A 26,085-nucleotide genomic window follows, 5' to 3' on the forward strand; every position below is an offset into this window, starting at 1 on the left:
AAGAATAGTTACCATCTTACAATTTAGGAGGATGGAAATGATGGTGACTATTTTCACTCAATATGCTCAACCTGCAAACTATATCTGAAAGTGTAGCACAATTTTTAATGTGAAAGGTAAACTTACTCTGATTGTTATCATATGTTCTGAATTTCAAATAAACACAATAATATCTACTTACTATAGATATAATACCATAGTATTTACTCTAATTTAGAAGATATTCACACTTTATAGTACCACAGAATCAATATTATGAACTATTGCTCAAAACAGAATATCAAGTGATAAAATATTTTTTAAAAAATCATTGTTTTGCTATGCATATATACACATCACTCTCCCAACCCCTTCCCCTACTTAAATGCAGTGTTCTTATAAAGGTATTAATTATTTAATGTTACACTGGCACATGTAAAATATCTAAAATGTCTATTAACTAATGATAGTACTGGTAGTGGATTTTCTTTTTACTGTGTGGACATCGGAAAGCATCTTCCATTCCATTTTGTCATTCATTTTTTTGAAAGTGTTACTTAAACCTGTTGCACAAAGAAGCAATAACTGTCAAGACAAAGTGCCTAGTAATATTAATAACGGCAGATTGTTAGTGGAGAATATCTAATATTCACCACTTCCATCTATTGATTCATTAATGCATATTATTTTCATAGCAAAATAAAGATCATAATGTATGGCTATGGAATTTCTTAGAGAGGGCAGAGGACTTAACATGTTCTCTTTTAAAGATAAGCAAAGAAAATATTTACCCTCATTTCTGGTTCTATCCGTAAACAGTAAGGTTGATTTTGATACTGCTGAATTTCTCCAGTAATTTCAGCTACTTTCCTCCTCTTACTGAAATTGATTAAATCTTTCCCTTTCTTTTTTAAAAAATCATTATTCCCTTCTTCAGTCTTCAGTATATTTGTTAAATATATTCCTAGTAAAAAAAGTATTTGAAGAAAAGTTTTAAAATTGGTTACTTAACCATTTGGGAAAACAATTGATCTAGTAAAGTTGAAAGACATAATACAGCAGGTCTTACTAGTGAAATCTCTGATATATTTAATAATCAACTCTACATGAAGAATTTTTTACATGGATGGAAATAATTTAAAATTGAAAGAAAATTAGGGTTTATAAAGAGCTTAATTTGCCATTTCTTAGTCTAATAGCCTAAAATAAAAGAGGGGATTCATTCACAGTCTAAATTATGTGTTAAATCTACTCTAACCATTTTAATATTTACTTATAAATATTTAACACCAATGATCTTAAATGATTATTAATAAAATATGCAATACCAATGATCTTAAGTGATTACTGACCAGCAAGTTAATTTTAAGCCAATTCTGGTTAATAAGACTACAGATTTGCAAACTAATTCTGTTTTCCCAAAGCCTGTAATTTAGACACAATTTATTCTTCAGTTTTGGACAGGAAGAAAGTTTTCAGTTTCTCTTTCACACATAATTAGATTCATTTACATCAGTGGCTCTCAACTGGGGACAATTTTGTCCCCCAGAGGACAGGTATCTGGGAATGTCTGGAGACATTTTTGGTGTGTGCTCTAATTTGAATGGTCGAATGTTCAAAATTCATATGTTGAAATCCTAATGCCCAATGTGACAGAATGAGGTGGTGAGGCCTTTGAGAGGTGCTAAACTTATGAGGCTGGAGCCCTCATGAATGAGACTACTGCTCTTATAGAAGAGATTCCACAGGACTCCTTACAACTCTATGAGATAATTACCAGAATTACAAGTTTTATAGATAAGAGTCTACATATAGAGTTTAGGTTTCATTTATCAATATAGACAGCTAATAAAAGTAGATGTGCTCAGATATAAAATCAGGACTATCTGCTTCTAAAGGCTGGTCTCTTTTTGCTATATAACAAAATCTCCCTCAAAATATAAATCCATATTTTATAACTTACCAAAAAAAGGCACACAGGGTGGATTGATTGACTTAAGTTTCACTAGATATTTTTTAAAATGATCTTGACTTAATTCCACAGCGTCATCCAAAATTTTCCTTTTTCTTTCCTGCAACGCCTTTAAAATATATAAATGGAGTATAATTTGTTTTTTTTTTAAACAGCTCAATCATATTTTTTAGGTACAAAGCTTTCAATTTTAATATTGTACAAGTGTTTGAAAAAAAAGCTTTTAAATTAAGAGATCAGTAGTATTCTTATCTCTACTTGCTGGAAATGACTTATCTATAAATATAGAACTTTAAAACTTAGTTTTTTTCTAATATAAGTTAGAGGATTAAACAATAAAACAATCTTCCTTAAGACATTATTAGTTATAATCCTGATTAGCTGGAGTTTCAAGTTATAGCTATAGGAGAAAAATATAATCCCATGGCATTCAAGTATTTTTCTACTGGAAGGTCTTTTGGGGCTAAGGGTAGTAAGATTTTGGTAAAGAGAAGGCCAGGGGAGGGAGACAAGAATTGAACAAAAATTTATTAAACCAAGTAAGCAGTCATTTATTTTATATTTCATTATTACATTTTGTAATTAAAAGTCAGTTATTTTATTTTTAACCTGATACATACACACACACACACACACACACAAATTGACAGCAAACGTACTTGATAAAAAACCACTCAACTCATTTCCTTTAACTTAAGGAAAAAGCAAAGGTGACTGCACTGTAACTTTTATTCAGTGCTCTACAGAAGTTCTAACTAGAATGGACAAGAAAAATAAACAAATAAATAAAAGACTAGCAACTGAGAAGAAAAATTGCCAGTATTCACAGAGGAAATGATTATGTAAAGAAATGTAATAAATCTACATATAGAATGTTAATGAAAGAATTTAGCAATATTGCTGGATATAAAACTAATAGGCAAAAATCAACTGCATTTCTAGATATAATCAATAAAGAAAACAAATTTTAAAATATTCTAATATAAATCTAACAAAACAGTTGTGAGGTCTTCATCAAGAAAACCATAAAACTTTATTAAATAAATAAATGGAGAGATATACTATGTTCGTAGTTGGGAGGATTCATTATTGTAAAAATGTCAGTTCTTCATAATTGATTTATAGGACCTGTACAATTCTTATCAAAATCCCAACCTTTCAGATGATTCTACAATTACATAATAGCAAAGGGTCAAGAATAAGTCACTCTTGGGAATTCCCTGACAGTCCAGTGGTTAGCACTCAGTGCTTTCACTGCTGGAGTCCACGTTCAATCCCTGCTTGGGGAACTAAAAAAAAAAAAAAGAGTAAATCACTCTTGAAAAGGAAGCTTGGTGGGGACTTGGCCTACTATAGTGTATCAAGAATTAGTATAAAACTATGGCAATTTAAACATGCGGCACTAGCACAGGAATAATGGAATACATTAAAGGAACAGGACAGAGGAACCAGAAACAGGCCCACACATATATGGATGCTCAATTTATGACATAGCTGGCACCTAGAGATCAATGAGGAAAGAATGCACTTTTAATAAACGTGTGGGATCATCTGGCTAGCCAAATGGAACATAAAATGAATTTAGACTCCATACTCAAAATTTGTTTCCAGCTAGATTAAGGACGTAATGAGAAAGAAAACATTAAGATAACAGAGGAGGATCTATTATACAAGACACCAACAACCACAAATTACACAGGAAAAAATAAATGTGACATTAAGAATTTTTGTTCATCAAAAGACATAATAAAAATGGTGAAAACAGAAGCTTTGATCTGGAAAAAAGGTATTTATAACAAACATGATTGACAAAGGATTAAAATATAGTATATGAGAGAACTCATACAAATTCATGAGAAAAACTCAAAGAAAAGTAAAAAAATTTCCACAATACAAAGAGCCAATAAACATCTTAAAAGAGGTTCAAACTCAATAGAAATCAAGAAATTATAAACCCAAACCACAAGACTAGAAAAATTAAAAGAACTGACAATATCAAGTGTCAGTGAGAATGCAGAACAACCAGAGTTCGTTATGTTTCCAGTGAGAGTATAAACTGGCACAGTAATTTGAGAAAACAACTGGGCATTATCTATTCTATCATCCAATAATTCTACTTCTAGGTATGTAAGAGAAATTTGTATATGTATGCTCCAGGACACAGGCAGAAAATGTTCATGACAACATTATCGATAATAGCATCAAACTAGAAACAATATGAATGACCATTAACTAATAAATAAATAAGCAAATAAATAAATTTTAGTAAAGTTATTTCTATAATTTTCTTGATGAGATCTCTAGTTTTTCCCATTCTATTGTTTTCCTCTATTTTTTTGCATTGATCACTTAGGAAGGGTTCTTATCTCTCCTTGCTATTCTTTGGAGCTCTGCATTCAGATGGATATATCTTTCCTTTTCTCCTTTGTCTTTCTAATCTCTTCTTTTCTCAGCTATTTGTAAGCCCTCCTCAGATAACCATTTTGCCTTTCTGCATTTCTTTATCTTGAGGATGGTTCTGATCGTCACCTCCTGTATAATGTTACAAACATTATAGTTTGTATAGTTCTTCAGGCACTCTATTAGAGCTAATCCCTTGAATCTATTTCTATAATATGATACAACTATAAAAAAGAATGGCCTATAATTATAAGAAACAATATGGATGAAGTTTAGGAAAATAATACTGAGTGAAAAAAGTCTGGGAAGAATTATATTCACATATAATTAAGAAACAAGAAAAATAACATTGTTTAGTGCTACAAATAGTAAAACTATAGAAAAAAGCAAAAGAATGATAAGCACAAGATTTAGCACAGTAGTTGGCTCTGAAGGGACAAAGGAGATAGAATTGGGAAAGGTTTTTAAACTGGATGCCAGGTAAACAGGCTTTTTTAAAATTTTTATTCCTTATACCATATACCTATTTTAAGAAATATTGTTGAACATTTAATATTTTAAGAAACTAAAGCTTAACGTCTCAAAATGAATATATTTCTTTAGAGTTTACAAAATGAGAACTGAAGTTATTAGTCTCTTAGATTAATATTTGGCAATATTTGACTATTAACATCTTTAATATATAATATGTCCATACAAATCAATAACATGCAAACACTCACATAGAAAAACACATACATGAAAGCAGTTTAACCCTATACTCCCCACTAATCACAACCCACTGTAAGAATGAATGTTAAGTGAAGAGTACATATCCTTCCACTCTTCTCAATGCTGTGCAACTCCACTTACATGTTTAGAGTTTATTCTGTTCTGTTCTATCAAAATGAAGTCATACTATATTAATTTTTCTAAAGATTTTTGAAATGGCTTTTCCCCTGAATGTCACACTATTCTTTCAAGACACACACAAAGATTCTAGTCACTTTTTTCCCCTCCAACCAATACTCCACATGATAGGGATAGGATAACATAATCATTCTGTTGATGGACATACAGGTTGGATCTAGCTTTCTGCTACTATTAGTACAATTACTGCTGCAGAAACTAGATCTTTGTACCTTAATTTTATAGTCCTGAGCCTTTTATTCTATGTCCAAAAGTATGTGTAACATCTGTTAACATCTGTAGCCAGATTGCTTTCCAGTAACACTATAAAAGTTCACATTCTCAAAGGCAAATATATTTACATGGCTGAGTCTCTAAATTTCTATACTTTCTATATCTTCCAAATTTTTAATGATAAACATGAAAACATACACCATGTTTACACAATTATTTTTTATAATTTAAAAAAACATTTAAGTTTTAGAAAGCATTCTCTCCATGTTACTTAACTATATACTACAGGTAATTAATTTGTATATTTATATTTAAAATATGTTTAGTCATTTATTTGAAACTGTCAGTCAATCTACTACTGAAAAAATACATTTGGAACTTTATACATCTGAAAGTGAAAGTGTTAGTCGCTCAGTTGAGTCCAACTGGTTGTGACCCCACGCGCTGTAGCCCACTAGGCTCCTGTGTCTGTGGAACTGTCCAGGTAAGAATACTGGAATGGGTAGCCATTCCCTTCTCCAGGAGATCTTCTAGACCCAGGGACTGAACCTGGGTCTCCAGCATTGCAGGCAGAATACTTACCATCGGAATCACTAGGGAAGCATTTAGGTAAGCATATTAAATAGTCACAAAACACATATTCTTTGATGAATTCTAGGTTTACTAGCATATATTGATGTATTTTCTAATATTGTGATACTGTGCTTCAGGAGTAAGACAGATTATTTATAAACAATTTACTCAAAAAAGATTGGTGGTAGAAGGAATCTCCTTCACATTAATTTTATCTCCTCTCAAAAGATAAACTATTTAAGCCTAAAACTTACCTCAAAGGTATGATCTAGTCTATAGACTGATACTGAATTTACTGCACTGACGATCTCCAATACACCATTGAAATTATTCAAATCTTGAAAAACTTGCAGAATTTCTATAATTCTACTCAGTATTGCCACTCGTTCCTCAAAATTTTCTGCCTCCACAATGCATCTAACCAAAAAAAAAAAAAAATCATGGCTTAGAAAGCAAGAAGTGCCTTGTTTCATACAGAAAAAATATACATTTTCAGCCAGAATGTTTGCTTATATGTGACTTAATGTTATAGAAATATATTAAGAAGTAATAATACAAAGTAAGTAAAAACTTACTTTTCAAACCAGAGGGTGAGATTTGTGGTGTGGCGAATCATTTTTAATAAATTTGGAGAATTTATTTCTTTATCTTCTTTGGTCCATACACTCCCTACAAGTTCAGAAGGTTGAACTTTCCTGTGGAACCAAAAATCCATGCACTTAATCTACAAGGGATCAGTATCAAAATTATTTAAAGGCCTCCAAAAGCTTAAAAAGAAAAAGATAACTAGTTTAAAAGATAAGTGAACAAACATACAAGGAGATAATTTACAGAGAAACAGAACTGAAAAGCTACAGACATGAAAGAATATTTTAACTCTTACTCAGAAAAAAGAACATTAAACCACAATGAAATCCCACTTTATTGCTATCACACTAAAAGAAGTTTAACACCAAATGGATAAAAATGTGGAAAAAAGAGAACTCCCCATCACTGATGTGCAAGTAAAAACAGATATAACCACTTTTCAAAAAATTTCACAATATCTCATAACACTGAAGATATACATACTAGATCATCTAGCATTTCTAAGAACGTTCAGTCAAGCAAAATTTGCAAGAGTGAAAAATCCCAAACAACCTAAATGCTCATCATCAAGAGGACGGATAAACTGTGGAGTATTCATACAATGGAATACAATACAGCAATTAAAATAAGCAGACTGGAGCGATACTCAGCAACTTGAACAAATGCCAGAAATGATTTAAGTAAAAAAACAAGTTACAGAATGATACACAGGTAGAAACAGACTTAAAATGTGTAAAATAATGCTACGTGTTGTTTATGAATGGTTGTATGTATATAAATTATAAAGACACACATAGGAGTAGTAAATGCCAAATATAGAATAGCAATTATCCTTTGGGAGAAAGAAGAGGAATGGGATTGGAGAGAATCACACAAAGGGTTTCACTTTTATTTGTAATGCTTTTGTTGTTGTTGAGCCCTTACTGTATTATCGTCTATATTTTTTAATAAAAAACAGTTGGAAAAGCATTTAAAATATTGACCAATGGCATTGCCATCACTGTCCTATAGACCTGGCTATTATAATAAAAAAGTTCAGTAGATTTGAGTACAAAAGGGTACTCTGAACAGTCTTGGAAATAAATTTTCTTAATTGGTTCTATTATTTCACCAGAATTTTAGTTTACAGAGTGTCAATGTTTTACGTATGGTATCCTTCTTCCATAATACACATATCACTTAACAAAGGTATTTCTATGTTTTGAAAGTAGGTCCACATAGAGCTCAGTGCTTTTTTATTCCTGATGTCCATTCATGTAACACTGTAAGGAAAAATCTAACTTCATACTATTTGCTTTGTTATCTAAGTAATAAGTCTCTTCATTCCCACCTATCACAAATCCCACAGTAAAGAAACAACTTAAGTGCCCATGAACCTAGAGGGTATTATGTGACATGAAATAAGTCAAGCAAAGTAAGAAAAACACGTTATCACATATATATGGACTAAAAAATATAACCAACAAATGAATGTAACAGACTCATAGATACAGAGAACAAACTAGTGGTTATAGGTAAGGAAGAAGAAGGGGCAGGAGCAACTGGGGTAGGTAATTAAGACCTAACAAAGTACTATGAAGAAAACAAATAAGCTATAAGGATATATCGTATAGTACAGGGAATACAGCCAATATTTTATAATAATTTTAAATAAAATAGCCACAAAAATATTGAGTCACTATAATGTACACGTGAAACTAATATAATATTGTGTATCAACTACAATTGCAATTTTAAAAACTTTTTCCTTAAAAAAATCCTATAATACAAACAAAAACCACTCGAACTCCAAATTATTTAAAATATAACATGACACTCTGAATCAGATGGTAACAACCTCTGATGTGTGTGCTAAAGTCTGAACAACACAACCAGGGCAAATCAGAAACCCAGTTCTAAAGGTCAAGTTTTATATCTGGTGTCTTTCTACACTCTCCACTAACGTTAAACTTTATATATTCTTGCTTTTCCCTGTGTAATCTCAGTTTAAAAAAACAACGGCTGCTAATCAGGATAATTTCTTAAGGATGTTTGTATTTCAAAAGCAGCTCCTGAACGCAGAAAAGTTTCTGATACAACCATAGTGGTACAGGTTAGTGAGTGGTGATTACCTACAAGGCCTATACTCTCTTTTTTGCAAGGCCTCTACTCTTCACAGGAACCTGGGTTGTAAATGAAAGAAGAAAGCTTATATTATGAGGGAGGAGAAGACAGAAAGAAGCTAACGCGCTGGGAAAACATAGGGGTTAAAAAAAAACCTGACAGACAAAGAAGTTGATAAGCAAGTTGAAAAGAGAGACTGAGATACATGAGTTAGTAATTCTGGAATAAAATTTGAAGTAAATAATATGACAAAGCGAAGTGTCTGATTTGGAGTAGAGAGTGACCCTGGAAATGCCACAGCCATGATACTAAAGTTAGGCTGTAAATGCATGATGTGTGTAGATACAGGATGATGGCAGGAACTGCTTTATATATAAAGACAAACGATGGGATACAGACAAAAATAGTCAAGCATATTTCTAGCGATTCTTATAAACAAAAGAAAATTATTTACAAGTTTAAAGTATGGTTCATCATCTACTTCAAAAATCCTTAAAGTCAATACTAATTTCAAATAGCTACAGTATTTGAGACTCCTTAAAAGAAGTGAAGAAATCTTTACTCCACTAAGAATTTTTATTCATTTGCCTTGCAAAGCTAACCCAGTCAAGTCCCAAGTCTAACTTTTTATTACAGAGTATTTGAAAAAAAAAAAAAAGAAGAAAGTTTATTTCACTCAATAGTCCATGGACTGAGCTGCCCAGAGCCTAGCATCTATACTGACAGTCTTTTTTAACTGAAGCAAGTTAAACTAAAGCAATATGAGAAAGCATCAGGAATAGGAGCTGGGTGACGGTCTAAAGTGCCTGCTTATTCTATTGCATTAGTCTTCTCTTTGCCACTTCTCTTGTGAAGGATTGCTAGTACCTAATCTAGGCCTAAAGAGCAATAATTTATAAGACTTTCACTTGCAGAACAGATTATAATTAAAAAATTGCTATGAACTTTCTTCCTAGCCCGTAAGAATAGACGAGGCTTTTTAAGTACACATGAATAATTTTCAGAAAGTTCTGAAAATAGATAGAAATGTTCAACGTTCTTGAAAACACAGCAGCAAATTAATGTTAATTGTCTACCTGTAGAGATCAGATTCCAAAAGGGTCAGCTGACGTGCAATTTCTATTGGATGAAGTGTCATGAGATCAAATGTTTCAAACTGTCCTGGTCTGCTGATATGCCATTCAATTGGTGGAGGTGGACTTTCAAAGGTAATATTATGGCTTATACCATTTGCCTGAGCTTGTTTTTTCCTCTTGATGATCTTAGCAATTGACTCTACCCATTTCTTCATAGCTTTCCCTATAAAAAGAACACAAACAAAAAAAGCCCTTTACTTGACAAACATTAACTGCAAATATTCATATAATTTGTAACTTTCATCTACTTTCAACAATTATCAACTCACGGCCACTGTTTTACCTAATATCACTCATGTCCTCCCTCTACTTATATTATTTCAAAGCAAATCGAAGGTATAATATAATTTCATTCATATTTAAGTATGTATCTGAAAGTTAAGACTTAAAAAAATACAATACCATTACACATATAAAAATGACAGTATCTTCTTAATATCATCAAATATTTAGTTAGTATTCACATTTCTCTGATTGTCTCAGGGAACCGTCTTCCCACAGTTGGTTTGTAGGAAGTAGGATCCAACAAGATGTACACACTGCACTGAGTCAGTATGTCTCAAGACTCCATTCATCAACAGGTTCCTCTCTTTTCTCTCATTTCTTCAGACAATTTATTTGTTGAAATTCAATCACTTGTGGTGTTTCCCAAGTCTAAATTTTGCCAATTCAATCTTTGTGGCGTCATCAGCCCTATTTCTCTGTCTCTGTATTTTCTGTAAGTCAACATATACAGATTGATCTGGTCCAGGACAAACTTAAACATGAATACTTGCAAGAATATTTCTGACAAGAGGCATAAAATGTCTTTTTATGATGTTACTGTGAGTTTGAGAAATGGTAACATTCTAATTCTGTCATTCCTTCTTCACTTATTGGTTGCAATGCTTCTACAAAACCTTTCCCTTTTATGACCCAGCAATTACCACTTCTAGGCATATACCCTGAGGAAACCAAAATTGAAAAAGACACATGCACCCCAATGTTCACTGCAGCACTCTACAACAGCTAGACATGAAAGCAACCTAGATGTCCGTCAACAGGTGACTGGATAAAGAAGCTGCGGTACATATATACAGTGGAATACTACTCAGCCATAAAAAGGAACACATTTGAGTCAGTTCTAACGAGGTGGAGGAACCCAGAGCCTATTATATAGAGTGAAGTAAGTCAGAAAGAGAAAAATAAATATTGTGTATTAATGCACATATATGGAATCTATAGAGAGAGTAATGATGAACATATTTGCAGGGCAGCAATGGAGACACAGACAGAGTTAAGACTTATGGACAAGGGCAGCAGGGGAGTGGAAGGAGAGGGTGAGACGAATGGAGAGGGGAGCACAGAAGCATATATGCTAACATATGTAAAATAGGTAGCCAATGGAAATTTGCTGCATGACTCAGGGAACTCAAACTGGGGCTCTGCAGTAACCTAGAGGGGTGAGATGGGGAGGGAGATGGGAAGGTTAAAGAGGGAGGGGACATACGTACACCTATGGTTAATTAATGCTGATGTATGACAGAGATCAAGCCAATACTATAAAGCAGTCATTGATCAATTAAAAACAAATAATTATAAAAAAAATATCTTCCCCCCAAAAAAAACTTTCCCTCATCAACTACTGAGTTATCTTGAGGATTAACTTGTATTGGAAAGGCCTTTAAACAAAACCATTTAATTGTTTTATTCTAATATGTGTATTTTAGAAGCTTCTTATAGCAAATAAAATCTACTATCTTCATTAAGAACATTAAATTAAAAATCAGCTTAGTACTATAAAGCACAGATGATAAAAATGTGTTTTAAACATCTCAAAATGGAAACAAATCACATTCTCTATTTTAAGTAAAATTCACCTTAAAGAACAAGTAGGAGATGAAAGAAGCTATATTTAATTTACAATATGCCAATATTTTTAATTAATGCCTTATACTATCAGGGAAAACATGAATTTTCTGGATTCAATAGCATATATCTGATATGTTGCATATTTTGATACATACATTTGTTTGATGCTCACTGCCTAGAGTTTCATTTTATGGACTGTGCTCTGCAACTTCAGGTAGGAAACCCCTATCTTTCAGGTGCCAAAGATATACCAAAAACTTTTCCAGGGGAAATAGATATTATTTAAGAAGCTGTTAGGGCTTCCCTCATAGCTCAGTCGGTAAAGAATATATGCCTGCAATGTATAAGACCTGGGTTCGATTCCTGGGTCGGGAAGATCCCCTGGAGAAGGAAATGGCAACCAACTCCAGTGTTCTTGTCTGGAGAATCCCATGCATAGAGGAATCTGGCAGGCTACAGTCCGGGGGGTCGCAAGAGTTGGACACAACTTAGCGACTAAACCACCAATACCAAGAAGCTGTTAACCATTCAAAACTGAAGAATAAGATAAAGGAAAATAAACAGGTAAAATTACACAAATATTTAATTAGTTAAAGGAGTGGCAGCCATGAGACGAGATAAAGTTTTAAATTTACTAAAGAGGACTTCTGACTTTAAAAAAAATATTTTCCTAAAAACCTTTAACACTTCAGGTGGTTCTAAACATATGTGAGAGCCTTAAAGTCTATAAAAATTATTCCAAATCTTATTTCTTTTTTAAAATGAAAAATAGTTTAGCTTCTTAAATTGAAAATCACATAAACTAAAAAAAAACAACAAAACCTCATGTGCAACAGAAGAGTCAATCAAATCTTTAAATAATATACCTCTTACACTTGAAATGAAGGATTCTAGTCTTTCAAGCAGCTCCAAGTCTCTTTCAAAGTCATAAAAATGGTGTTCAACCCAGTGCCGAAACACATTTAAGACCCTGACAAAATGAAAAGAAACATATTTTAGTAAAACCCAAGAGTTCAATTATACTTCTTTCACTTCTCTAATGCCATGGTGATACTTTTATACACTAGGGCCAATATAAAACCCAAGAGTTTCTAATTTTATAAGCATGGAAAAGTACCTTTTCTTTTTTCATATGTAGAAAATTTATTCTCTATAATTACAAAAGCTACTTTTAAGTTCTTCAATTGTAAAAGGATTTCTTTGAAAGACCTAAAATTTGAAAACCAACTAAGATTTAGTGTATTTGGTTCTAAATGCAAGTGCTATCATCAAATTACCTGTATTTGCAGGTAGGCTCACATTCTTTTTTTTCAAAAGACAAAAGTATTTCTGACCGAGCTATTTTGTTTTATGCTGCTGCTGCTTAGTCGCTTCAGTTGTGTCCAACTCAGTGCAGCCCTATGGACTCCACCCTGCGAGGCTCCTCTGTCCATGGGATTCTCTAGACAAGAGTACTGGAGTGCACTGCCATGCTCTCCTCCAGGAGATCTTTCCAACCCAGGGATCGAACCCAAGTCTCTTACATCTACCTGTACTGGCAGGCGGGTTCTTTACCACCAGGCACCACCTGGGAAGCCCATTTTGTTTTATAGTACCTCATAAATAATTACTTATACCTTGCAAATAAAGATGTAAACAATTGACACAAATATAACATTCCATTCTCCATCACAAAGATACAGTTAGTATATATTAATTTCATTAGCATTTTTCCTTCATTATTTCAATGAATGACTATTTCTAGGTTATCTTCCCACCTATACCCTCCACAACCACCCAGTAATTGTCAGGCAATAGTTTTTTCCCCAGACTAAGAAAATACTCTAAATTTCTAATGGTATCTGGAATAAAACAACCTTAAGGGCCTGGTTAGTTCAGTGGCTTAAGGCATTATCTTCTTACACAAAGAATGACATACTAAAAGTTTTGGCTAAAAGATACATAGTTGGAAGCATCATCATTCCGCCAAAACTGCCTTTATTTGTGGTAATTATCCTTGAAAATAAACATTTAATATACTTAGTTTTAAATTTTCAGTTTATGGTTAACATTAATCAAGGAACCCTAACATTTACAGGAGAAATATTTAATCATATATAACTAATAAGATATCTCAGTTTTCCCATGGAAAAGGTTATGATTCCCATGATTTTCACTTGCACTATAAATAGGCCTAATCAAAGGAGCTTTCAATTTTCAATGCTCACTGAACATTGATTGAAACGAACAAGCAAGCACTGGCTCAGGCAGTCAGATGTAAGTCTGAACCCTGTCCTGTCACTCCTTTTATACGACCTATCTCAAATTACTTTATTCTGTTAACTTTCAATTTTCTTTTAAACGAAGTGAAGGACAAAATAAAAAAGATCAAGCACTTAGGCACACAGAGTAACATTAACAACTGGCAGATGCTATTACTAAATATATTTTTAGAAATTACTACATAGATAACCAACAAGGACCAAATGTATAGCAGTGGGAACTATGCTCATTATCTTGTAATAACCTATAATAGAAAACAATCTAAAAAAGATAAAAAGTATATATAAAACTGAATCACTTTGCTGTACACCTGAAACTAACACAAGATTATAAATCAACTGTACTTCAATAAATTTTTTTTTAAGTCATGAAAAAACAAATACTGAAATGACATTGTTTAGGTAAGTAACAGAGAGAAGACAATGGCAACCCACTCCAGTACTCTTGCCTGGAGAATCCCATGGACGGAGGAGCCTGGTAGGCTGCAGTCCATGGGGTCTTGAAGACTCGGACATGACTGAGTGACTTCACTTTCACTTTTCACTTTCATGCATTGGAGAAGGAAATGGCAACCCACTCCAGTGTTCTTGCCTGGAGAATCCCAGGGACGGGGAGCCTGCTGGGCTGCTGTCTATGGGGTTGCACAGAGTCGGACATGACTGACACGACTTAGCAGCAGCAGGTAAGTAACATATATCAATGTATCTTGTGGGAAGAGAGTAGGGAAAGAACTAGAACTTTCATAAATATTATAAACAGAAAAAAGTCTAGGATTACTAAATGATCACACTGAGACAAAAATGAAATCAAAAGGGTAGAGAGGACTGACAGTAGGCAAAATTCATATAAAATCAAAATATTTTTACTTATTAGGTATCCTAGCCTATAAGCCATTACATATTGCCTGTGAGAGATATCTGATGCATATAACACAGTATATTTTAATAATTAAATTTCTTCAGGGAATTAAGAGTAGCTTCATGGCACCCCACTCCAGTACTCTTGCCTGGAAAATCCCATGGACCGAGGAGCCTGGTAAGCTGCAGTCCATGGGGTCACTAAGAGTTGGACACAACTGAGCGACTTCACTTTGACTTTTCACTTTCATGCATTGGAGAAGGAAATGGCAACCCACTCCAGCGTTCTTGCCTAGAGAATCCCAGGGATGGGGGAGCCTGGTAGGCTGCTGTCTATGGGGTCGCACAGAGTCGGACACGACTGAAGCGACTTAGCAGTAGCAGTAGCAGTCACATAGAACTTGAAAGTTTAACTGCTATGCAATTAATAAAATAACCTACATCTGAATTAAGAGGTAAAAATTTTTGTGCTAACTATATACTGAAAATTGAATGACACATAAAAAATACAATATTCAGGCCAAACCTAAGTTGTACTGGTTGGACGTATTCCTTGCGAAACCTTTTAAGGTCTGTACTGATGGGCTGCTCGCCTTTTTCTAACGCCAATTTATCTGCTTCAGTAGGTTCTGGCTCTGGAATTTCAAATCTAAGAAGAAAAGCAAAATGAGAGAAATTTTTTGTTGTTCAGAAATGAGGATTTCAAATATAGCAGGAAAGACACTTTAACTAATAAGCAAACTTCTTTCCTACCATTTATGTGAAAACTGAAACTGATAAACTTCTCTTAAAGTACTACATACTACAAAACACTGCCCTTTAGCTATATAGTACCGAATACTTATATTCTTACTTTTATCAAAAGTTTAATAACTAGCACTGACCAATGTAGAAAAGGTCAATGGAAAAGATCCAAGAAGACAATCAATAGAGTATGACCTCTTTAAAAACATAACAGAGATACCTTATCTAATCCTATCTTTAATATTTATTTTATTAAAATGAAAGTAAATATGTTTCCTTAAATAAATGAATATTAATCCAAAGGAAGTCCCACACTGAATTTTAAATAGTATTTAAAAAACATAACTAAGTGGAAAAAAAAATCAAAGTTTAAAAAAAAAAACACCTTCCCCAACCATAGGAAATGTAGCTATAATATAATAATGGGGCTTCCCTGGTGGCTCAGACAGTGGTGAATCAGCCTGCAATGCAGGAGGCCGGGGTTTGATCCCTGGGTCAGGAAGATCCTCTGGAGAAGGTAATAGGAACCCCAATATTCTTGCCTGGAGAATTCCATGGACAGAGGAGCCTGGTGGGCTACAGTCCGTGGAGTCACAAAGAATCAAACACAACTGAGTGACTAACACTTTCACATAAATACTATAAATAAATAAATATATATATACCATATGTGCATTCCTTATTTTGAACGTGAAAAGGCAACCAAGTAAATCTTCATAGCACATTATACTGACTGAGTCTGGTATAGTTAGCTTCATGGGATAACATAATGATAGAGGTCCAGATAAAAATCTGGTTAAGTTTTAAAATATAAAACAAAATTATGTTGAAGCTCAAATACTACAGTTTAACCTATAAAGCATTTTAAAATACCACTAACATACTCAGTAAGAAAGAAAAAGCCAATTCAAAACTTAATTTTTAAAAATTACTCAATAAAGGAAATCTTAATTTTTTAGGTCTAATAATGATATTGTGATTATGCTTTTAATAAGAATACTTATCTTTTAGAAATACTAATGGAAATAATACTGACAAACATGTTGCCACGGATTTACTTCAAAATAATCCTGGGACTAGGGTATTCAAATCAACAGGGAAACAGATGAAATACAAGGAGATAATTATTGAAGTTGGATGATTGATAAATGGGGTTTATTAACAGAATATATTTTCTCTTGCATATGTTTTGAAATTTTTCACAATAAAAAGTTTGTTTTAAAAGTGAAAAGCTTCTTTCAAGGAAGTATTGTTTTATTGCATAGAAAAAATTTCATTAAAATTCATATTTTTTATCCTATAAAAATGAGTCTTTCTGATTACCACTATAAATTTTGCTAGGATCTGAAAAGATCTGTTATAAACAGGGATTTCAGTAAGTATGCTACTTGAAGAGAATAATAATACTGTGAATTTAATGTTGAATAAATTATGTTCAAAAACTACCTGAGTACATACTGGGTACCTAGCACTTTGCAAGGTAAAAAAGTTAACTTTTTAAAAAATGTAAAAATAAGTGAAATAAGTATTTTTCTTACCGTTCAATCAGTAAGCTTAGTAATTCCTGTGGTTTACAAAATGAACGATATGTAGTAAGAAAAGTACGAACAAAATTGGGATCTGAAAAGGCAGAGCACAGAACACATTGCATATTCAATTTACTCAGTTTAATTAATTCAAAGTGGCATATTTTGGAGGCCTTCCTTCCTTTCTTTTTTTCCTGGTTCCCCCCACTGTTGCTTTTCCTGCCAATTGTGGTATCTCTTGATAAAGGACTGCTTCTTGATAAAGGGATGTTTTCAAATTCAAGATTCATGAACATAAAATTTTGATGAATATTTATTAACGAAGTTAACACTATATAGACATTTAATTAGGTATTTATTCCTATTGATTCTGCAGTATTCCTTTTAAATTTTAGAGGCAGTCTATTTTCTTCCTAGGCCCTAAGTGTTTCTGAACAATCTTGAAAAGGTTTTGGATATCCTCTGCCCTATATAACCACTTGTAAAGAGCTCCACATACCTGCGTACATATGATATGTTAGCCTTTCAATTAATTTCACCACAGTTCCTCCTTTAATAATGGGGATTCCACTTCTACTCTGCAAGTTGTCTTCAAAAACAATGTTTTCCTCAGAGTCTTTTACCACAAAACGATACACTTCAGGACTTGGTAATCTCAATGGTTGTTCATTTTCTTCCTTCAATAATACTGAATCTAGCATTCGATCAAGAGTACTACGATACTGAAGGGAAATAAGTGCTGCCATCCAATTATTTTTCTCTTCGGCAGACTTAGCAGCATATATTATGCTGTTTTCATCTTTGGATACTAATTCAAAAGCATGTTTGCACTCACAAGTATCTTCTTTATCACATATTTGTATTTTCCTCATGACAAATTTTTCTTTTAATCTGTATTCTGCACTACTGCATCCTGGAAGGCGTGACTGGCTGTGATTGGGTTTGCAGCTAATCATTAAGCCATCAAAGAGAAAAATATGCCGTTCATGTTTAGCACCAATTCTTGTCAATGGGCCTTCCATAATAAATTCATTACAACACTGTCCAATATCTTTGCCTTCCCATCCATCTATGTTTTTCTGAATTTCATTCATTTTTTTAATAGCCAGGTGCTTGCTTCTTAATTGACGATTATAAAAAGGGCAAACAGGATCCCTAAAAAAAAAAAAAAAAACCAAGATAAATTTAGCTTACTCAATGGCTAAGCAACCTTAATTGCCTGAAGTATAAACTACTTTAAATCAAGTGACAAAAATATTAAATAACTAAACACTAAATTTTGCACACAGCATTTACTTTCTCCTAACTTTGCCATTAAATAATACATGCTTCAATTTCATTATTCAGAAAGAGAAATCGTAGAGACTTGACATGATTCCTGAGGTCCTAAGAATTAAAATGAAAATAATATTAAATTTCTTATATAAATATGTTATTAAATATATCTTTTAAAAATTTTGTTAAATATATCTTAACAATATGACAACACCAATTTTAAAAGGCTAAAGGGCAAAATAAAAATGTAAAACAAAAATATAACTTTCAAGAATGCAACTATCACTGTAAGTAACACTTTAGAAAACCAGACATCAGATATAAGTGAAATACTGCATAAGCATTCATATTTTCAACAGTGTGGAATTACCCAGGTCGGCGTCTAGGTGAATACTGCTTGTAAATTCGGTCCATACTACCTTGGAGATTCATGAGAGCAGTAATAGCTTGGTTCAAACATTCTCTGTCTTCATGCTCTTCACTACGTATTTTCAATTGCTAAGAAAAACCAAACAGAAAAATTAAACCTGCATTGTTCAGTTCTTTCCCTTTCTCATACTTAGAGGAAGCAGCAACAAACATTATGAACTCTAAAAGAATTTTAAGTATACTTAATAAAAACAACTATAATTTTATATAATTAAGTATACCTCCTGATCCTTCAAAACAGCCCTCTTTCTATATATGCAAATACAATACAGATATAAAGTACTATAACCATTACAATCATAAAAAACAAAAAGTAAATTTCCAGGTATTTCCAGAAAATGTCTCGAAAAAGACATTTTCCAGATATATAAAAATAGTTTAAAACATGCAAAACATGAGGCTTACAAGTTACTTTTATTTGTAACTATGAATAGAGAAAAGATAAATACATACTATTTCACATTCTCTAATGATTAAATTCTTAACTTTTACAGATTTTTAAGAGCTTGCATATTTTTGTTACACAATAAAATCAAGTATGCTAATTTTAGCAATTCAATCTTTCATAAACTTTTCTACAAACAGCATCACAAAAAGATCCAACTGACATTTTTTACAACATAAAATTCAACTATTCTAGTAAACATCAAGAATCCATGAAAATTAATATCCTATCTTACTAATCCTTAGAAATGACACTTATAATAACAAATTACATCATTAATCTTAACAACTCTGGCTTCGTTTCATTTAAGCAAAAACTCTAATAGCTCAGTCTCAAAATGGAAGAAAATTCACCTTATAATAAGTAATTCAGACTGGACGATGCTTCAGTGCTTTGACAGAAGAACTCCAAGAGGAGCATTATACAGAGATTATGTAGATATAAATACACATTTATATGAGAATATGGAAAAATTAAAATTGCTTCAGAAAATTTTTAAAAGTTTAAGTCTATTTCATGATCTTAAACTACCTCACTAGAAATTTTGTGATAAATTTTCCTTATACTCCAAGAACAATCTGAAAACCATTCAGCAATGGCTCTTCTTCCTTAGCAAGGAACTGAATGGATGCTGTTTAATACTAGGTCCATTACCTTTCACATATACGTCTAGAAATTATTCTCTATATGGAGCACAGACCCATTAGATATTTTTCAAGATACATATAGAAGTCTTGCTATCAAAGATTTGCAATATAAATAATTTAAGAGACTATCATCATCTCCAGATTTAAGAAATAAATTGAAAAGATGAAGGGAAAAAGAGTTTAAAAAAAACCCACCGGTTTAAAACATGATTAGCACTCGATCACTCTGACTTCTAAAGGTGAAAATTACTACCAAATCACTTCATTTTGCTGTTTGAAAGCTTCTTACAAAAAGATTCTTTTCAGCTCCACTCTAAAATATTTCCCTAATATAGACATTGATGAGACAAAATGCTTAATTACAGATTTTTTATTTTTACTGCTTCTGTTGATCCAAATTTCCAAATTATCACTAATAATGAGGTTCTACCAAAATGAGAACTGCTTTTCAATTTAGGTGTATGAGGACACTAAATTTCTACTGTAAATTTCATCGTAAGGTTGCTCAAACCTAAGCAAAAGTTTCCAAGCAAGTGGCCTTATCATTTCTACATATCCATGAATAATTTCAGGCTATCAAAGAGAAATAAAACTTCAGGATGTTTAAAGCATAGGATTTTCCAGTGATATAAGTATACAAAACAATGGCTTTCTTTGGCATAAACACAGTCCAATAATTTGCTAAATAAACATTTCTTGAATTTGGGCAGTAAGATTCAATAAACATCAGATTAATGAAACCCAAGCTAATTCTCTATAGATATTTGGGAGAACGTATTCTTATCATGATGTAGAAATTACCATACTGAATTACCTTGCATGTAAGTCAGGCTCTTTCACATTGATAGTGCTTTCTACATATTTGTCTGTGCTTCTCTTATCTACCTGGTGAATTTAGCTTCCATGATACAGTTCAAATGCCTCCTCCTTAGTAAGCTCTTTCCTTTTTCCTCCCCCTTGAATTTTTTCCTTTGAAATAATATCAAATTTGTAGAAAAGTTATAAAAATAATGTAAGCAACTCTTGTTACTCAGAGTAACCAGTTTTTAACACTTATAAGAATCTCTCTGCATATGCCAGAGACCTGGGTTCGATCCCTGGGTGGGGAAGATCCCCTGGAGGAGATCATGGCAACCCACTCCAGTATTCTTGCCTGGAGAATCCCATGGACAGAGGAACCTGCGGGCTACAGTCCATAGGGTCACAAAGAGTAGAACATGACTGAGCGACTAACACTACTACTACTACCACAAAGGCTATACCACTCTGTGTGTGAGTGTTATGTGGCATTCTCCTGCTGAACTACCTGAGAGTAGTCTGTGACACAATTCTCTCAGTTCCTTGTTGAGGAAGGTGCTGTGCTTGCTATGCTTGGTGGCTCAGTTGTGTCTGACTCCTTGTGACCCCATGGACTGTAGCCTGCCAGGCTCCTCTGTCTATGGGGATTCTCCAGGCAAGAATACTGGAGTGAGTAGCCATGCCCTCCTCCAGGGGATCTTTCCAACCCAGGGATCAAACTCAGGTCTCCCGCCATTGCTAAATGGCTCTGAGATTGTTTCTCAAATACATCACAAACTATTCTCAAATAGTGTCATTCCCCTTATTCCTTTGATATTTCAGTGTGTCTTAGAACAAAAATTCTTTTACAGTATAGTGATAACTTCAGGAAACTTTTGCTTAATGTCCCAATCCTGTTCTTAGGGCAATCCCACCCACCTCCACCCCACCCCAATACAGGATCCAATCAGTATGTACTTAGTTGTCATGTTTCTATTCTCTCTTTTAATCTGTAATAGTCCCTCAGCATTTGTCTTTTATGGCTCCCTCAATTTAATAACACCAACATACCAGAACAGGATGATAAATTCTAGCATACTCAACACTCATATACATCTTTTTCTAACTTTCCTAGACAGAGTTGGTAACTCCTGCCTCACTATCCCACAGAATTACTTTTATTAGGCACTTCCTATATTGTAATTATTTGTCTGACATTTATCTTCTTTACTAAAACATGAACTCTTTAGCTTGGGGATGTATTTTATTCATTTTTAGTACAGTACCCACAAATGGTAGGTACCCAAGAAAGTAATGAGAATGAGTGACTGTTGTATAAATACTTAGAATTTTGTTAAGTGTTTAGACAAATAACAACAATGAACATTTATTAAGCTCTTGATAAAAAGCATTCTGTGCATGCTCTTTTATGCACTGGCTTATTTAATGCTTGTTACAACTCTGTAAGATAGGTACTATCATCATACACATGTCACAGATGAAGAAACTGAGGCACCCAAGATGAATGGCAGAGTCTATATTCAAACCAAGGAACTCAGAAAACATCCTTTTTGCATGCCTCTCTCCAATGACACCGAACACAATTATGCAAAAAACTGGACTATGCCAAACTCTGGTGAATGAATTGAAGGGGATTCCCCTTTATCTTAACCATAAACTGGATAATTACACAGTTTAAGAAATAAAATGAAGTGTGCTTTGGGAAAGAGGTCAAAGAGAATAAAAGTGAAAGTGAAAGAAAGTGAAGTCATTCAGTCGTGTCGGACTCTCTGTGACCATGGACTGTAGCCTATCAGGCTCCTCTGTCCATGGGATTTTCCAAGCAAGAATACTGGAGTGGGTTGCCATTTCCTTCTCCCAAAGAGAATAAATGCCCTTGCAATTTATGCTTAAACTAAGTAGTAAAGGGGAAATAATCTTTCATTAATGTGTACTACCTTATGAATTTGACTGAAGAATATATTCTTTGCTTACCTGATACACTATTCTCCTTAGTAGCATATATGTGTATTTTGCCTGAGATTTTATACTTTATGTAAGCTTTTTCTTAACTCTAAGACTTCACTGAAACTCTTGAATTTCTATAAACTGCTATATCAATTCAGGATATGAATTCATTTATGTTCAACTCTTTGTGACCCCATGGACTGTACGATTTTCCAGGAAAGAATACTGGAGTGGGTTGCCATTTCCTCTTCCAGGGGATCTTCTGGACCCAAGGATCCAACCTGCGTCTCCTACATTGGCAGGTGAATTCTCACCACCGAGCCATCTGGGAAGCCCATCTATTACAGATATATGTGCCTAAGACAGGAGAAATTATATTAAATTATGAATTTATCTCTAGTTTATCATGCTGGGAGTTCAGTTTAGATGTGAAATAATATATGTGATCAATTCTCTTTTGGTAATAATAAACTTCTCTCGAGATTTTCATAAAAATAGGATTTTAGAAATTTGGTGGGAAATTCACCTCAATAAAACCTGTTACTTCTCTTTATGTGCTTTTTAAAAATGTGCATTATCTTCCTTCAGATATCTTTGAGTGCTGTGTCAGTACTGAAACAGTAAATATTACATAGTAAAATATTCTCACATATTTTTTTCAAGAGCCAGAACATTTCTTTTAATAGACATTATCTCAACTTCTTGATGTTATAAATACACTTAAATACACACACAGGAATTCTTTTTTGTCACTTTCTCTGTAGGTGACAAAGTAATTGTTACATAATGTTAACAATTAGGGAATCTAGATGAAGGGAGCATACTATTTTTGTAACTTTTCCCCTATATTTTTCAAAGTAAAAGGTTAAAAAAAATATTACCTAAAGAAACATTTTCAATTGTTTCACTAAAATATTGGCTTATCGTTCCCAATGAACTTCATTAAAGTTATTAGTAATAGGTATTCCTGTTAAGCTTCAAATTAAGATAAAGTTCTCTTCAGAGGAAAATATTTATTCTTTCCATTACTAAATTTCCAGGGAATGACCAGAGTAAGAGAGGAGAAGAATGTTACTTGGATTTGAAAAAATCAATTCTGAACTAAGAGTTGATATGTTCCTAGTAACAGAAGGATAAACAGATTTTTTTCTTAGAATATAAGAAGTATATTATAAAGATGCTTATAAATCAGGAAATGAATTTGTGATTTCTGTTTCCTCTTACATAAGGGTTGGAATATATATTAAGGAAAGAAATATCTAAAATTTATCTGAGAAAAATAAAGAAAATGAAAGTAGTTTATGATTAACCCCAGAGGGGCTTAAATTGGAAAAGAACAAAAAAAAGAATCATATTACCTATAACATGAACTTTAAAGTATTGCTATAAATAATAATAATCCAACAACAAAATAATACTATTCTACAAGTGTAAAATAATTTTAGGAAAACTATATATGATATCCTATAATTTCTCATTATGTAGTTGTCTTTCTGTCTTCTTATCATAAATTCTGACTCTGGGAAGTAAAACTCAAATAATATTTAAACATTATATCCATAAATAAATCTTCCTTGGTACATGACCAAGGCAAATATTTCAAATTAAAGCTGGCCTAAAACTGCTCCAGGACAGTGTTTTTTATTCCCAAAGGAACATGACAGCCGTAAGTTACACTGGTCGAGCCTTCTTTCCTATGGGTCTCATCCCAAAGTAGGCTCAATACGAAATGAAATTTCTTTCGAATGAGTGCTTGAGCTCAAACAGTATCACAAAAAGATAATCACCAGAATGGGAGACAGTACTGGAAATGACACATTCAAAAGGTTTAATATTCAGAATATATAAAGAACTCCTATAAAACCACCACAAAAATATTTACAAATAACCCAAATAAAAAGTGGGCAAAGGACTTGAATAGACATTTCTCCAAAGAAGATATATAAATGGTCAAAAAGCAAATAAAAGGATGTTCACTGTCACAAATAGGGAAATACAAGTCAAAACCATGAGATACCATCTCACATCCATCGGGAAGGCTATTATCAAAAAATAAAAATACAGAAAATAACAAGTGCTGGCAAGGAAGTGGAGAAACTGTAAACAGTGTGTGCTATTGGTGGAAATGTAAAAGAGTATAAAGTTACTATGGAATATCATACAGTGCTTCCTCAAAAAATTAAAAACAGAATTACCCTATGATGCAGCAATTTCACTTCTGGCTATATATACAAAGAATTAAAAACAGTCTTAATGACATATTTGTTCACGGCAGTATTATTTATCATAGCCAAAAAGCAGAAGCAATCCATGTGTCCAACAACACTGGGTGTATAACAATATACTTAACACTACTGAGCTATACGCTTAAAATGGTTAAGACAGTAATTTCATGTTTGACCACAATTTAAAAAATAGTAAATTATTATTAAAAGGAACAGTATCACAGTCAGAACAGATATAAAATGTAAAAAGTAATTTCTTATCTGATCATGTGATAATTCTTTTTGCTTATGTCTAGAATTAATCCTTATTTTGGTTTTTCAAAATCTATGTCATAATACACTGAATTATGAAATGAATGGATCCTTTTTTAAAAAAAGAAACAGAATAGAATATAACAGAATATAGGGTGTGAATATATTCCATGAAATGCCGAGTAGCATTTCAAAAACCTTTTTGCTTTGTGTGTGTGTATGGTCGTATAGCATTATCATGATGTTAAATGTATTTCTTACTATGGATCATTCCCACTGTGTAACATACAGACTGATTCCCACCGGACAATAATGCTATAAATAAATGGGTCACTTTCTAGAATATTTAGGCCCTTCTGAGCCCACTAAATGAGTCATATAATAACCAAGAATCAGTAGTAAATGTTTCCAAATATGAATGACAGTTGTGCTTATAATTATATAATTCAATAACTATATAAGCTAAAGAAATATGACTATAAAAATATTTATATAAAAACTCAAATCTAATAACTTTAAAGGCAAGTCATTTTTAAAAGATATAGGGAAGACAAATCATAAAAGTATTGGAAAAATTATAAAAATTTAGATTTCTGCAATCAGATTGCTTTACAAGGATCTTCAAGGTTATGTACCACCTAAAATAAATGGAAAGTAGAAATCATAGAGATACTGTTTGTGACTTAAGTAAGATTCATACTCAAAGAAAAGGTTTTACCCTAAGTCAACAGATTAGCATATAAATATATACAAATGTTCATCTCTAGGGGTTTTGTGTGTGTTTATTAAAATGAGTGTTTATTAAAATGATTATGATTGATAATTAAAATGATTTATGATTCTTCAGTTCATTTTCAATTAACTGACCAACTACTAGTCCCAATCACAGTGGCTAAAAATACTTGGAGTCCAGTAATTAATTGGTAGTAAAAGTAGCTGTGACATTAGGATGAA

The 26,085-nt window shown here is 32.9% G+C and overlaps 1 protein-coding gene across 1 annotated transcript in view; it reads right to left on the bottom strand.

The window, feature by feature from the left end:
• SOS2 (SOS Ras/Rho guanine nucleotide exchange factor 2) overlaps positions 1 to 26,085 on the bottom strand; it is a 105,383-nt gene that overhangs the window by 17,961 nt on the left and 61,337 nt on the right. Inside the window, exons 9-18 of the mRNA XM_061429776.1 lie at positions 18,759 to 18,886; positions 17,613 to 18,268; positions 17,126 to 17,207; positions 15,370 to 15,492; positions 12,591 to 12,694; positions 9,814 to 10,036; positions 6,622 to 6,741; positions 6,301 to 6,463; positions 1,943 to 2,060; positions 771 to 943 (exon numbers count right to left, since the gene is read on the bottom strand). Of these exons, the coding sequence (XP_061285760.1) occupies positions 771 to 943; positions 1,943 to 2,060; positions 6,301 to 6,463; positions 6,622 to 6,741; positions 9,814 to 10,036; positions 12,591 to 12,694; positions 15,370 to 15,492; positions 17,126 to 17,207; positions 17,613 to 18,268; positions 18,759 to 18,886 (1,890 nt within the window). The remainder of the gene's footprint in view (positions 1 to 770; positions 944 to 1,942; positions 2,061 to 6,300; positions 6,464 to 6,621; positions 6,742 to 9,813; positions 10,037 to 12,590; positions 12,695 to 15,369; positions 15,493 to 17,125; positions 17,208 to 17,612; positions 18,269 to 18,758; positions 18,887 to 26,085) is intronic.

This window comes from Bos javanicus, chromosome 10, assembly GCF_032452875.1.
Source record: "Bos javanicus breed banteng chromosome 10, ARS-OSU_banteng_1.0, whole genome shotgun sequence".
Taxonomy (NCBI): Eukaryota; Metazoa; Chordata; class Mammalia; order Artiodactyla; family Bovidae; genus Bos; species Bos javanicus.